This window comes from Gopherus evgoodei, chromosome 9, assembly GCF_007399415.2.
Source record: "Gopherus evgoodei ecotype Sinaloan lineage chromosome 9, rGopEvg1_v1.p, whole genome shotgun sequence".
Classification (NCBI taxonomy): Eukaryota; Metazoa; Chordata; order Testudines; family Testudinidae; genus Gopherus; species Gopherus evgoodei.
In genome coordinates, this window is record NC_044330.1 from 71809594 (window position 1) to 71824400 (window position 14807).

General features: G+C 44.9%; 1 protein-coding gene across 9 annotated transcripts in view; it reads right to left on the minus strand.

Annotated features, from left to right (window-relative positions):
* The window catches only part of DIAPH2 (diaphanous related formin 2), an 867723-nt gene that overhangs the window by 187354 nt on the left and 665562 nt on the right, over positions 1-14807 (minus strand). For all 9 annotated transcript variants that reach the window (XM_030576660.1, XM_030576662.1, XM_030576661.1 and 6 more), the window contains one exon: positions 7100-7235. In XM_030576660.1, the coding sequence (XP_030432520.1) occupies positions 7100-7235 (136 nt within the window). The remainder of the gene's footprint in view (positions 1-7099; positions 7236-14807) is intronic.

The following is a 14807-nucleotide window of genomic DNA, read 5'->3' on the forward strand; positions in this document are numbered from 1 at the left end:
CTCCGACAGTGGGGAAGGAGGGTGGGTGTGGAATGGATATGAGCAACAAATCTTGAAGAACAACAGTTACAAAGGTGAGTAACCGTCTTTTCTTCTTCGAGTGCTTGCTCATATCCATTCCACTTAGGTGATTCCCAAGCCTTACCTAGGCGGTGGGGTAGGAGTGAGACGCTGCGGAATGTAAGACCATTGAGCCAAAGGCGGCATTGTCTCTAGACTGCTCGACCAGTGCATAGTGGGATGCAAAAGTATGGATGGAAGACCAGGTAGCTGCATGACATATTTCCTGGATGGGAATGTGGGCCAGGAAAGTGGCAGACGAGGCTTGAGCCAGAGTAGAGTGAGCGGTGAGATGGCCAGTCGGAACGTGGGCCAAGTCGTAGCATGTCCGGATACAGGACGTCACCCAGGATGAGAGGCTCTGGGAAGAGATAGGCATGCCTTTCATGCGCTCCGCAACCACTATGAATAGCTGAGGCGAGCATCTGAAAGGTTTGGTCCTTGGATGTAAAAGGCGAGGGCCCAGCGGACATCCAGGATATATAGCTGTTGCTCCCGGCGCGATGTGTGCGACTTCGGGAAGAAGACTGGTAGAAAAATGTCTTGATTAATGTGGAAGGCAGAGACCACCTTGGGAAGGAAAGCCGGGTGTGGTCGCAGCTGTACCTTGTCCTTGTGGAATATCGTATACGGCGGATCTACCATCAAAGCACGAAGCTCCGATACTCATCTGGCCGAGGTGATAGCGACGAGGAAGGCTGTCTTCCAGGATAGGTACAGCAGCGAGCATGTGGCTAACGGCTGAAAGGGAGGGCCCGTGAGCCTAGCTAATACAAGGTTGAGATCCCAGGTAGGGGAAGGGCGCTTAACCTGAGGGTAGAGTCGCTCCAAGCCCTTAAGGAATCTGGAAACTATAGGGTGAGAGAAGGTCGAACTGGAAATCGTGGCCAGATGCACCCTTATCGAAGAGAGCGCCAGGCCCTGCTCCTTGAGGTACCATAAGTAGTCCAAGATAATGGGGACCGACACGCCTTCGGGAATAAAGTTATGCTGGGCACACCAATGGGAGAAGCGCTTCCACTTGGCGAGATATGTCGCCCGCGTGGAAGGCCTTCTGCTTCCCAGGAGGGCCTGTTGCACCAGGGTGGAACACAGCAATTCGGATTGGTTTAACCAGTCAGCAGCCACGCTGTCAGGTGGAGGGACTGCAGGTCCGGGTGGTGAAGTCTGCCAAAGTCATGTGTTATGAGGTCCGGGCAGAGTGGCAGAGGTATCGGGTCCGCTAGAGATAGGTCGAGCAGCATGGTATACCAGTGCTGCCTTGGCCACGCTGGAGTGATCAGGATTAGCTGGGCCCTGTCCCTGCAGAGCTTGAGCAGGACTCTGTGGACTAGGGGAAAGGGTGGAAAGGCATAAAGTAGACGACCTTCCCAGGGAATTAGGAATGCCTCCGAGAGGGAGCCTGGGGAGCGACCCTGCAGGGAGCAGAACACCTGGCATTTCCTGTTCTCTCGGGAGGCAAAGAGGTCTATCTGGGGAAAGCCCCACTTCTGGAATACTGAAAGGAGGATGTCCGGACAGATGGACCACTCGTGGGACAGGAAGGACCTGCTCAGGTGATCGGCGAGAGAGTTCCAGACTCCCGGGAGAAAGGAGGCTACCAGGTCTATCAAGTGGGCTATGCAGAAGTCCCACAGTCGCATCGCCTCTTGACAAAGGGGGGGGAAGATCACGTCCCTCCCTGCTTGTTTATGTAATACATGGCCGTTGTGTTGTCTGTGAATACTGCAACACAATGGCCCTGTAGGTGATGCTGGACGGTCTGGCACGCCAGTCGGACCACTCTCGGTTCGCAGACATTGATGTGAAGCGCCAGCTCCTGAAAGGACCAAAGGCCTTGGGTGCGAAGGTGCCCTAAATGAGTGCCCCAGCCGAGAGAGGAAGCGTCTGTTGTCAGGGACACAGAGGGCTGCAAGGGATGGAATGGATGACCGGAACACGCCAGGGAGGGCGTCAGCCACCAGTCGAGGGAGCCCAGAACACTTGGTGGAACCGTGATTATCATGTCTATGGCATCCCTGCGTGGACGATAGACTGAGACGAGCCAAGTCTGAAGAGGAGCATGCACAGTCTCGCGTGCTTCGTAACGAAGGTGCACGCAGCCATGTGACTGAGGAGGCCGAAGCAGGTGCGGACAGAGGTTGTTGGGAAGCTTTGTAGTCATTGTATAAGGGAGAATATAGCCTGAAACCGCGGTGGGGGCAAGCTGGCCATTGCAAAATTGGAGTCCAGCATGGCCCCTATGACTTCTATCCTCTGTGTAGGTAGCAGAATGGATTTGTCCAGATTGATTATCAGGCCTAGACGGGTGAATAGGGCCTTGATGACGTTTACATGAGTGGTGACCTGAACCTCGGAGGTCCCTCGAATAAGCCAGTCGTTGAGGTATGGGAAGACATGTATTCGATGACGGTGGAGGGAGGCGGCAACTACCGCCATACACTTCGTGAATACCCAAGGGGCCGAGGAGAGGCCAAAGGGAAGGACCGCAAATTGGTAATGTTGACGATTCACCACAAAGCGTAGGTACCGTCTGTGTGGAGGGTAAATCGCGATGTGGAAATATGCATCCCTCATGTCGAGAGCAGCGTACCAATCTCTGGGATCCAGGGAAGGGATGATGGTTCCCAGGGATACCATGTGGAACTTGAACTTTCTCATGAATTTGTTCAGTTCTCCCAGGTCCAGGATAGGCCGGAGGCCCCCTTTTGACTTGGAATTAGGAAATATCTGGAATAGAACCCCTTGCCCCTTAATTCCTCTGGAACCTCCTCTATAGCTCCCATCACAAGGAGCCTCAAAACCTCCTGCAGAAGGAGTTGCTCGTGAGAGGGGTCCCTGAAGAGGGACGAGGAGGGAGGGTGGGAAGGTGGGGTTGAAACAAACTGAAGACGGTAGCCACACTCCACCGTGTGGAGGACCCAACGGTCCGAAGTTAGCTGGGACCATGCAAGGAGGAATGTGGCAAGGCGGTTGGTGAACTGAAAAGGATCCTGGGAGGTCATTGGTACAGTGCTCTCGGGCGCACTCTCAAAAGTTTGGCTTCGGTCCCGCCAGTGGCTTGGTGGGACCGGAATTGTTACCTCCCTGAGGTCCAGACTGTCATCTGCGAGAGGCACGACCTAGCCTTCTGGTGAAGTCTTGCCTTGGCCGAGGCGGAGGGTAGAGGCGCTGAGGTTGCGACCGGAAAGATCGTCTTTGACTCTGCGGCGTATGCATTCCCATCAAACGCATAATTACGCAATTGTCCTTCAGACTCTGTAGCCGAGAGTCCGTCTTCTGGGAGAAGAGGCCCTGGCCATCAAAAGGTAGATCCTGTATAGTGTACTGAAGTTCAGGTGGCAGGCCTGACACTTGCAGCCATGATATACGCCGCATGGCAATTCCAGAGGCAACGGTTCTAGCTGCCAAATCGGCGGCATCCAGCAAGGCCTGGAGGGAGGTCCGTACAACTTTCTTCCCTTCCTCCAGGAGAGCTGTGAATTCCTGGTGGGAGTCCTGTGGGAAGAGCTCTGCAAACTTCCCTACTGCCTCCCAGGTGTTGTAGCTGTACCTACTCAGGAGGGCTTTCTGGTTTGCCACCCTGAGTTGGAGGCCTCCGGTGGAATAGATCTTTCTCCTCAACAAATCCATTCACCTGGTCTCCCTTGATTTAGGAGCAGGGGTTTGCTGGCCATGGCGCTCCCATTCATTGACGGACTGTACAACCAATGAACAAGGAGGAGGGTGTATATACAGGTACTTGTACCCTTTGGAGGGTACCATGTATTTACGTTCAACTTCTCTGGCTGTGGGCGGTACAGATGCCGGGGATTGCCAGATGGTATCCGCTCTAGCCTGGATCGAGCGGATGAAGGGGAGGGCCACCCTGGTTGGAGCCTCCGCCGACAGTATACTGACAACCGAGTCGTCCACCTCAGGAACTTCCTCCACGGGCAAGTTGATATTGAGGGCGACACGGAGCAGAAGGTCCTGGTGTGACCTGAGGTCGATTGGGGGCGGTTCAGATGTAGACGTCCCCGCCACCGCTTCATCCGGGAAAGAAGAGGATGAAACCCTGGGGACAAGCGGGTCTTGGATCAACTCCTGGTCTTGGGGGATGTCCTGAGGTGGCAGATTTTGTGGGTCTGGTACATGGGCTGGAGATTCCTCCATACCTGCCGGGGGAGGTCTGCTCACTGTGGTCTCTGGCGCCCGATATTCAGAAGGGCCGGAGCGCGATGGTATATGCGGATCACCTTGGGTTTGGTGGTAGGCCCAAGTTGTCCAAAAGGGCCACTGATGAGGTCTCTGGTGGTTATCCGAATCCCCATATGATGCAGTGTCTGCATGGGAGGAGATCGACGGATGATGAGACGGCCACGGGGGGGGGGGTGAGAGACCGTTTGATGTGGGTCTCTGCATCCACTCGAACCGTCCCTACGCGGTGCCAGAGAATGGTACCGAGAGTCGTGACGGTGCCAGGAGTGGGACCGGGACCTGCGACCAGCGCGGAGTCGGGAGGTCGACCGCTGCCTGGAATCGCCGTGCTGAGATCGGCTGCGAGAGGTACGGTGCCGCGAGGGGTGCCGAGATCTGGAGCGGTGCTGATAGTATCTGGACGGCGACCGGGACCTCGAACAGTGCCGTGAGTACGACCGGTACCTCGATGGGGAACGGTACCAGGACTATGAGTGGCTGCGGGACCGGGATTGATGATGGGACCGGGAGCGCCTGTGGGACCTGGATCGGGACCGGCGGCGTTCAGTGGTACCAGGCGAAGAAGGTCTCATGAGGGCTGGCTAGCCTATTGACTGAAGAACCCACACCAGCGGCACCGGGGGTTGAGATAGCTCAGGCTCCATCAAGGCAATCAAGTCCCGTGCCCTGGAGAACGTCTCCGGAGTGGAGGGCACGATAAGTTCAACCACGGCGCGTGCCGGGGAGCTGGTAAGCACCGGACTCGACGGCTCTTGCGAGGCCGGAATCAACAGTGTTCAGGATGTCGGTGCTGCGGTAGTTGATGGTGCTGGGCAGTCCGACTTGGCTAAGCGCTCAGACTGCAGTGTAGATATAGCAGCCGCAGGAGGCTTGTGCTTCTTGCTCCGTGGTGAGAGCGAACGGTGCCGGGTAGGAGCTTGGGCCAGTGATGGTTGATGTCGAGGAGCCTTCACTGTTGGCGTGCGCTCTGGTGCCGAAGAGGCACTTGTTCCCGGTGCCGCTGGCGGCGCCGAAGAATGGGGAGTCAACGTTGCCTCCATCAGAAGTTGTTTTAGGCGAATGTCCCGCTCTTTCTCAGTCCGGGGCTTGAATGCCTTACAGATGCGGCACTTGTCTGTAAGATGGGATTCACCCAAGCACTTAAGACAGAGTTGTGAGGGTCTCCTGTGGGCATCGGCCTATGACAGGCCGAGCATGGTTTGAAGCCCAGTGAACCGGGCCTGGGCCCTGGTACCGGGTGAGGGAAAGGGGCTAAACCCCGATCCCTCTCAACTATCTACAATAACTACTACAGAACTAATAACTAAACACTAACTATACTTGAAGAAATCAAACTATATACACAATTACAATAGAAACGAGCGAATCGCTAAGGAGGTGGAGATCAGCTAAGCTGCGCTCCACTGTTCCAATGACCGACACGGGCGGTAAGAAGGAACTGAGGAGCGGAGGGGCCGGCAGGAGTATATATCCAGCACCATAGCGGCGCTACTCCAGGGGGCGCCCTGCTGGCCCACCGAGTGTTGCTAGGGTAAAAATCTCCGATGAACGTGCACGCGGCGCGTGCACACCTAACTGGAATGGATATGAGCAAGCACTCGAAGAAGAACTCCCTGTGGTTCAATGGGAGCTGTGGGTGCTCAACATTTCCAGAAATGAGGCCAAAGGTCTCTCCAGCTGGATACCCAAAAATAAAGGCTCAAAAAATCATTGATCACTTTTAAAAATTTTGTCCTAATATTTCTGAAGTGTAAGGTATCCCTGAAAAAAATACCTTTCACTACAAATACTGTATATACTTACTTTAAATATAATGTTTTCATTTCAAACACTTCTTCCTAATTGATTGATCTCCAGTTTAGTGCTACCTCAGTTCATGCTAATTATAAGGTTTATTGTAACATCATTCTGGCATAAAGCTTATATATCTTGGCACTTTACACAAGGTTTGTCAAAGAAAAAAAAATCTATTATTTTGCTAGAAGTGAACCTGTCAGATTTGTTCACTAGGTTGAAAAGAGAAGTAGTAGTCACATACTGTGCATTTTTATGTTTTATGATTGAGGAGGATTAGTTCAGTCTCACAACAGCACAAAAATGATCACAGAAGGAGAACAGCAACTGAAGTCTAAAGTAATCTCTTGTTCAATCTAATTCATATTTGTGTCTTCTCCCCTCAGTTATGGGGTCCAAAGGGATGGAAAGTAAAGCCTGCATTTTGCAGTCTTCTGGAACTGCAAAAAATAGATATTAGGAGCCAACTGAGTCCTCCTTCCTCTCCCTCTGGGGCTCTCTCATAGAATGCCCTCATGAACTACATAATGTCATTCTAGCTAACCAGTAACCTCAACACATTACTTTTTATCATGCTTAAATGTCACTCTGTATTTAGGCTTGCAGCTGAATCAGATTTTTCAGCTCATAACAGTACTATTGGGAGAACATCTATTTATAATATGGAGCCTCCAAGCTCAAAAAGAAAGACGTTAGTTGCCACAATATCGAGATTATAGAGATATTTACATAATAAAATTAATAACAAAACAAGTAAATTTTTTTCTTGGGAGGAAATCCATATAAAAAGAAATCAATTAGCTGCAACAAATGAAAACAAGCCAATAATTTACCACAAAACGCCTTGGAAGAGATATTGCATATAGTGAGTGACAGATGCAGAATAACATGAAAATCAGGTACGCCAAACCAAGGTAGAAAATTGACACAAGAAAGTTTACTTGGCTTCTGTACTTTCAACACAGCAATTAAGGACTTTTCATACTAACCTGGAGGAGTCTTAACTAGAATATCTTTTGTTCCTCTACTGAAAATGTTGCCTTACCTTTGTTCATATCAATCAGCTGCTTCTTCTTCTGCTGCCGCTCTAGTCTCTCTCGTTCAGCTTTCTCTTTTGCCAGCTTGGCTCTCTTGGTCTTTTCCTCCATTTCTCTTCTCTTGTTGTTTTCCTTCAGTGCCTCCTGCATGAGAAATGTTGTAAATAGGATTTTCCCACTATTTATGCACTGAAAACTGGGGAACTTGTAATTTAATTTTTTTTAAAATGGCTGTGTGTAGACTTTGCTCCTACTGGGGCTACACTTTTGCTTCCTGAAGAGAGATTTATGTGCTTTTGATAGCATTGAGTAAATAACTTTATTTAGTCAAAACCTCCTGTTTCTTTTTCTATAAGAAAAAAAAATCAGGTACAAATGAAACCAAAACATTACAGCTAGGGGAAGTGGAAAATTAAAGTTAAAGAATTACTGAAGGATGATATTCTGGGCAAGTGAAGCAGATTTCTACTTAGATTAGATACACTTAAAAGTGAGGTTTTGAAATACACAGTGCCTAGTAGACCAGTAATGAAATGAGGTGTTAATCTACTATTTTATCATGTATCCAATAAGGGAAAAGAAAAAAGAGTTAGTACCTAATGATCCCGAACGTGTAGCAATCCATACAAACCTTGGAGAGAGTGCAACATGAAATACTAATAGGTTTGAGAGAGATAGAGAAGATGATTAGAAATACTAAAATAGTTCTTCACAATTAGAACAGCAGGTAACACCTATGGGGAGATGGAAATGCATGAAATTATTCTATAGCAACTCCCTGGGCTTATGTAGGCAAGATAATGGACATACATCAGACTGTCTCAGACAGAAACCTTGAGGATGGCAAGTGGCAAGCTGGAAGAAAGGCAAGTCCCCAGTGTGAAGGCACTTTAAATAAAAGTTACTACAGTTCTGTTGGTTTCTACTGCAGTTTAATTTACACTTTCTGAAATGTTCTGGTTGAGATTTTCAAAGCAGTCTAGGTGATTTAGATATACATCCTGCATTGACACTAAGGAAAGCTATCTATCTGAATTTCTTAAATTCTAAAATTTTCAGCCTCTATGTCTGCTCAAACCACGCAAATGACATAACTCAAATCTACAAAGAAGAAGGAGCATATTTAAGGTAAAAAGAGCCCAACATGATTTTTGCCTACCTCTGCATTTCTACTCAAATTAAATCCTGGGTTCTCCAAATGTTGGCAACTTTGCACCCACTTGTCAGCTGCTCACTCAAAAATCTCAGTGTGTTGTTCCCTGCTGAGCCTTACACATGGAATAATCGAGCCTATTTAGGCTCAACTGAACACTCTTACTTTCTGCACATTAATGACCTCGTGAAGACCCATTTTTATCACGGTTAAAGCTGGGCTAAATATTTTTGGCCAACAGTTTATCTGCCAGAATTTGCAGTTTTGGTCAATACAAAATAATTTATGAATTTATGTCGAATTTGCTGAATAATTTCAACTGAACCAAAAAATCAAAATGTTTTGAAAATGTTACATCAAAATAATTGTGGTATTTTGGGCTGGGGTCACAAAACCTCCTGATAAGGAGGAGAAGGTTGTGGTGGTGATGAGGTTGGCAGCCCCCCTACAATTTTTAGCTCAATGGCTAGGGCACTCACCTAGAATGTGGGAGCCCCAGGTTCAATTCACCCCTACACCTGCTATGGCGAAGAAATTTGAATTTGGGTCTCTCACATTGTAGTAAAGTGCTCTAGCCACTGGGCTATTCTGGTGTGTCTACACAGGGATAAAAAAGGAAAACGTCTGGCAGGCCTGGGTTCATTGATTCAGGCTTGCTGGACTGAAAATAGTGTAGATGTATGGGCCTGGGCTGGAGCCTGAGGTCTGGGACCGTGAAGGCTCCCATGACTCTGGCTCCATTCTGAGCCCAGATATTTACACAGCAATTTTCAGAGCCAGAGCCCTGGAAACCCCAGTCAGCTGACCCAGGCCAGCCATGGCCATGTTGTGAGTCTTCTATCCTTGCGTAGATGTACCCTGAAAGAACCCACTCTATATGGTACCCTATTTAGTAGCAAATGACCTATTTTTTTCCCAGAGGTGCTAGGCACCTACAGCTCTCACCGATGTCAAGGGAATTCAAAGTTCAGAGCACCTCTGAAAATTAGACCTTAAGAATGGTATTTACTGCACCAAGTACACCGCTAAAAAGCAACAATATTTTGAGAGAAAGAAAAAAAAAAGAAGAAAACATTTTATCCCTTCTTTTTTTTGGTCAATTCTCTCTCTGCACATTTGATCACAACTGGCAAACACTTCATTTCATTGCAGCTTCACAAACTGCAATGAAAGCAAATCCCCATAACCTTAAGAAAAAATAATGTCACAGATTAACAAACTAGTAGCCCAGCAGCCACTGACATACTGTGGTTACATTGAGGAACACTCCATAATGTTTTATAGTAGGAAGGCATAACCTAGAAAGCAATCTGTAAAAGGTGTATCTGAAAATTGACGTTTGGCCTGATCCTTCCTTCAGACAAAAGTCCCAATTGAAGTGAAAAGGCGTTCTGTGTGAATGAAGTATCAGGCCCACCATCTGACAAAATACTTTGGCTACCCAGAATTGTCTTTGTTGAAAACTGAGCGGACAAGATGAGGGTAACTCATGGTAGAGAATGAGCCATCCTGAAGGAAAAAGAACGAGCGGCACTGAGATGAAACCAAAACCTATATCAGGATGAGAAAATAGGACATGTGACTAATCAAAGTCAATCCACCGGGATTCTAATATTTGAAGTCTCTAATATTTTATTTTGTTTCAATACTTTCACTGTTTTGAATGTGCCCATTTGTTATTTCTGGTCCTGGGAACCTGGTCTACTTATTAAGTTATATGCTTTATAAAGCAGCTTCTCCTGATCCTCTCTTAGCTTCAGTTCATTGCCCTCTTGCTTCTGGGCCTGTTATCCTCTCAAATAATTGTGTGGCATCTATCTTAGAATTTTACAATTATTGCTTATTTTTCTTAATCAGTTATTTAGGTGAATATTCTAAACAGAGCTGGGTAAACTATTTGAAACACAACATTTATTCAGCAAATTTAATCTCTTTTTTGATTAAATTATTATTTGAGATTATTTACCGTAATCAATGTTTTATACGAATATATCATGTGTCCTCCAAATACATGTTACCAACATTGTTTCATGAATATTTATCATAAATAATTAACAATGTGTGCTTACTCACCATTGTATAACTAATTTTACCGACAGGAGGAGGTCTGAAGCAAGTCACTTGTGGCACAAACATTTACAAGAACACATTTACAATTGTTCTCATGACACTTTTGAGTGTGAATAACTGCACAAATACATATTCATCTGAGTTTTTGGAACATCACCTCCTTCCATTAGTATTCCTGAAAACACAAAATTGACTATACTTGTGTTTATATACGTGAATATGTACTGAGGCCAATATTTTCAAACTAAGGAGACACAAGTTAGTTTTCTAAATCCATATTTAGACATCTAAGGTCACTGAGAATTGCACATGCTCACAACTTCAGAAAACCAGTTAGCCTATTTAGGTACCTAAATACAGTTTAGGAATGAAATTCTGGCCCATTGAAGTCAATGGTAGAACTCTCACAGATTTTGATGGGGCCAAGATTTCAGCAACACAAATTTGAAAACTTTGGTAAGAGTGTATTCAGTAACCCCTACATCTCAAATTTGCCACTTTATAAATGAGCAAAAGAAGCAGGTTGGTTGAGTTTTTGCTGATGTGGCCATTTGTACCTTTATAATGGTACATTTCCTACTAGGTATGCCTATCGCTATTTGTCCCGCACAAGGCACAAAGGATAGCTGTCATTTTTTTTTAATTTACAAAATGGACTTAATATGGAGATCCTCACTGTACCTACACAAGCTGCATTAACTGCTCAACTTCATATTTTTGCCATTAGAAAATATCTTTTTATGACATCAAAGCCCACTACGAAAACACTTCATTTTTGAACTGAACAATAACCTTCCTCATGAACCTTTTCATTTCAGTTTTTTACACTGTTCCCTTATTTCCAATATGTGTTCCATGTCTTGGTGAATACTTGCCTTCCAAGCTGCCATAAGCTATGAGCTTCTGGTTGGCCATGACCACTACTTTTTCATAGTTTCTTCTAGTTTACTCAACTTACATAACAGATAAATGTATATTATCATTCCTGCTGCTGGCTCTATCTAGAGTCAGCAAAATAAAATCCAGAAAAAAACACGTACTACTTCTACTACTAGCCACAACATGTGATTTACTTCATCCAGTGCATTAAATGCCCCAACAACAACTATGTGGGTGAAACAAGAATTGTTATGCTCTTGAATGAACTCTCACACAGAAAAATAATACAAGATAAAACCATCCCTATTATCTGTGGGCAAAAAATTTTCAGAAAACTATCACTTCATATCTGTCCTCTCAGTTCGCATGCTCAAAGGAAACATGCACAACATCATCAAAAGATGAGCCTGGGAAATTAAATTACAAAACTCCGCTAGACACCAAAAATCATGGACTTAATTAAGACATTGGACTTACAGCTCATTACAATAATCTGTAACCCACTCAACCTCCTTGTCTTATGACTGTAGAGATGTTAATCACCCATTTCACCTTGCCTTAGGAATGGCAATATACAAAAACCTGTAGGAGAGCACTTCAACCTCCCTGGCCACACTATAGCAGACCTTAAGGTGGCCATCCTGCAGCAAAAAAACTTCAGGACCAGACTTCAAAGAGAAACTGCTGAGCTTCAGTTCATCTGCAAATTTGACACCATCAGCTCAGGATTGAACAAAGACTGTGAATGGCTTGCCAATTACAGAACCAGTTTCTCCTCTCTTGGTTTTCACACCTCAACTGCTAGAACAGGGCCTCATCCTCCCTGATTGAACTGACCTCGTTATCTCTAGCTTGCTTGCTAGCACACATATATATACCTGCCCCTGGATATTTCCATTACATGCATCTGAGGAAGTGGGTATTCACCCACAAAAGCTCATGCTCCAAAACGTCTGTTAGTCTATAAGGTGCCACAGGATTCTTTGCTGCTTTTACATTTCACCTTGAATGGTCTCGCAACATCTGTTAATTCCTTTTCTGTTCCACCTTGCATATCGCTGTGACACTGAGTACCATTCCCAGACCCAAGAAAGAGCTCTGTGTAAGCTTGAAAATGTGTCTCTTTCACTAATAGAAGTTGGTTCAACAAAAGATATTACCTCCTTGTCTATCTAGTTTTCTTGGACCAACAGTGCACGCATGCGCATGCGCACACACACACGTCTGTCCATCTTTCTGGCTAACTTTAAACAAATCTTTGCCAGCTATATATAAAACACATGCATTCTGCTTATGATTCATCTGCAGAAAACTCTGCATGCCAAGAGCTTAACCATAGGTAGGTGAGAAAGGGAGCCCTATGGATTTTTTTTACATTTTTCTGCGTCCATCTTGAAAAAAATCGCCATTGTGAAAATGGCAAAATTGTGTGTTAATGGCATCTTCCCATTTGGCAGAGTAGCTATGCCAGGTGCTGGCCTGAGGAAAGTAAATAAAGGGAAAAAATTCCTTCTGGAGACCTCAAACTTCCACTATGTCGAGTACCTGCCCTTCCTGTAGTTGACTGTTAGAGGGATTCTCTTGTGTCTAAGATTGAGTTAGAATCTTACATAGCTCAGGAGAAAATGGTATCAGTTTTAGTATAAATAGACTTTGTTTAAAGCAGTAGTTCTCAAACTGGGGCAGACACTTGTTCACGGAAAGCCCCTGACGGGCCAGGCCGGTTTGTTTACCCGCCGGGTCTGCGGGTTCGTTTGATCGTGGCTTCCCCTGGCAGCGGTTTGCCGTTCCAGGCCAATGGAGGCTGCGGGAAGCGGCAGCCAGCAAATTCCTTGTCCCGCACCACTTCCCGCAGCCCCCATTGGCCTGGAGCAGCGAACCATGGCCAGTGGGAGCCATGATTGGCCAAATCTGTGGATGCAGCAGGTAAACAAACCTGCCCGGCCGGCTAGGGGCTTTCCCTGAACAAGCGGCAGCCCCAGTTTGAGAACTACTGGTTTAAAGTACAAATCTTTCTCATATGGCCACCCCATATTTGGGCTTCTGCAAGATATTGGAAGAAGTTCACAGGCTTTAAAAACTAAAGAGTCAATTTTCACCTGCAAAATTTGTGTTTTAGAGTTCAGTGACAAAAATTGCATGGATATGGCAAAGATTTCTTCCTGGCTGAGGATGACAAGGAGATCAGCTACAGAAGGAAACAATAAAAGGGCCAAAACAGATTTTAAAAAACTTTTAAATCTTCACATTTTTCATTTCTCCGTTCTTCTGCTGGCCTTTATTCTGTTTACATTCTCCTTCAGGTTATTGTGCTAAAGCTCTTTGCACCATGGTGTGTCATAAGCAATTTCAGGTTATCATTTTTTTGGGATATTGAACACCAGCCATGCCCTTTTCTGGGCATATTGTAGGCCAGGTTACCTAATTACCCAGAAGTGAAACACTGCTTCAATGCTGGCAATGTTTTATACTTAGAAACTGCTTTTTAAAAAGAGAAAGTTTGTGTTACTACAATAGAGGTGCACAAGAACTCAAACCATATACCATCAATTGCCAGTTGTACTACACAACTATGCCTTGTTCTTAAAACACAAAACACTACACATTACGTTAATAATCATGTCACATTTAAATATTGAAAAACAAAAGAAAATTCAGAATTACGAATAAAAGTCTTGCTGTGTGTATCTGCAGCACATTTGTAACAGCACTCATACAATTATATTTCCCTCTCAAAAGATCTGTAAGTAAATATAAAATCTCACACCAATATACATATGAATTGTACTTTTATTCAAAGAGATACATTTTCTGTCTTTAATGAAAAGGTTCAGAATTATTTTGTTCTACAAGGAGGTTTTGTCATCCACTTTTCTTTGTAAAAATGATCACTGTAATACAAAGAAAAATAAGGATTACATTTTACAGAGGAAAGTGGTAGGTATAAGAGATGGGCTGAGTGATCATGTTTCATGTGGCAGTTGTCTTCTTTGGGATTATGTTAAAAGCGGATTTCATTAAAGTGCATACAAATCTTTAAATGAAGTTTCTACTTTTTATCCAGGATGCTAGGACAAAGGGGTATAGGTGAAAATCAAAGAAAAAACAACTTTTGAGCAGATGTTAGGAAATGCTTTTTTATGCAGAAAGAATCATGAATGCATACAAAGGTTTACTCTTCAATGTTGTTGGGGCTAAAATATTTGTGTCATTTAGAAAACAATGAGATGCTACCATAGCAGGGACTAAAGGATTGAAAAAGGAAAAAAGCACTTAGAGGGGAAATGATATCACCTTTTAACATAAAGTGCTCATGAAGAATGCTGTACTTATTTCCCCGGGTATATTAATCCTGTATTTTTGTTATATCAGAGATTATGAAAAACAGTCTATTTAATGATCAGGATAAATGTGACATTAAAAAAAGATGGAAAACATTTAACTCTCTATGTATTTTTAATTGTCTCTAGTCTGGCAAAATATTTGGGGAAGGAAAAGTGCAGATGGGAACAATAATTTCAGACTTCCAGTAAAGTATAAATATTATAAACAAATGATTCTCTTGAATTTAGTTAAAACCTTAATTATGAGCTATTTGGTGGACTAAATATAAT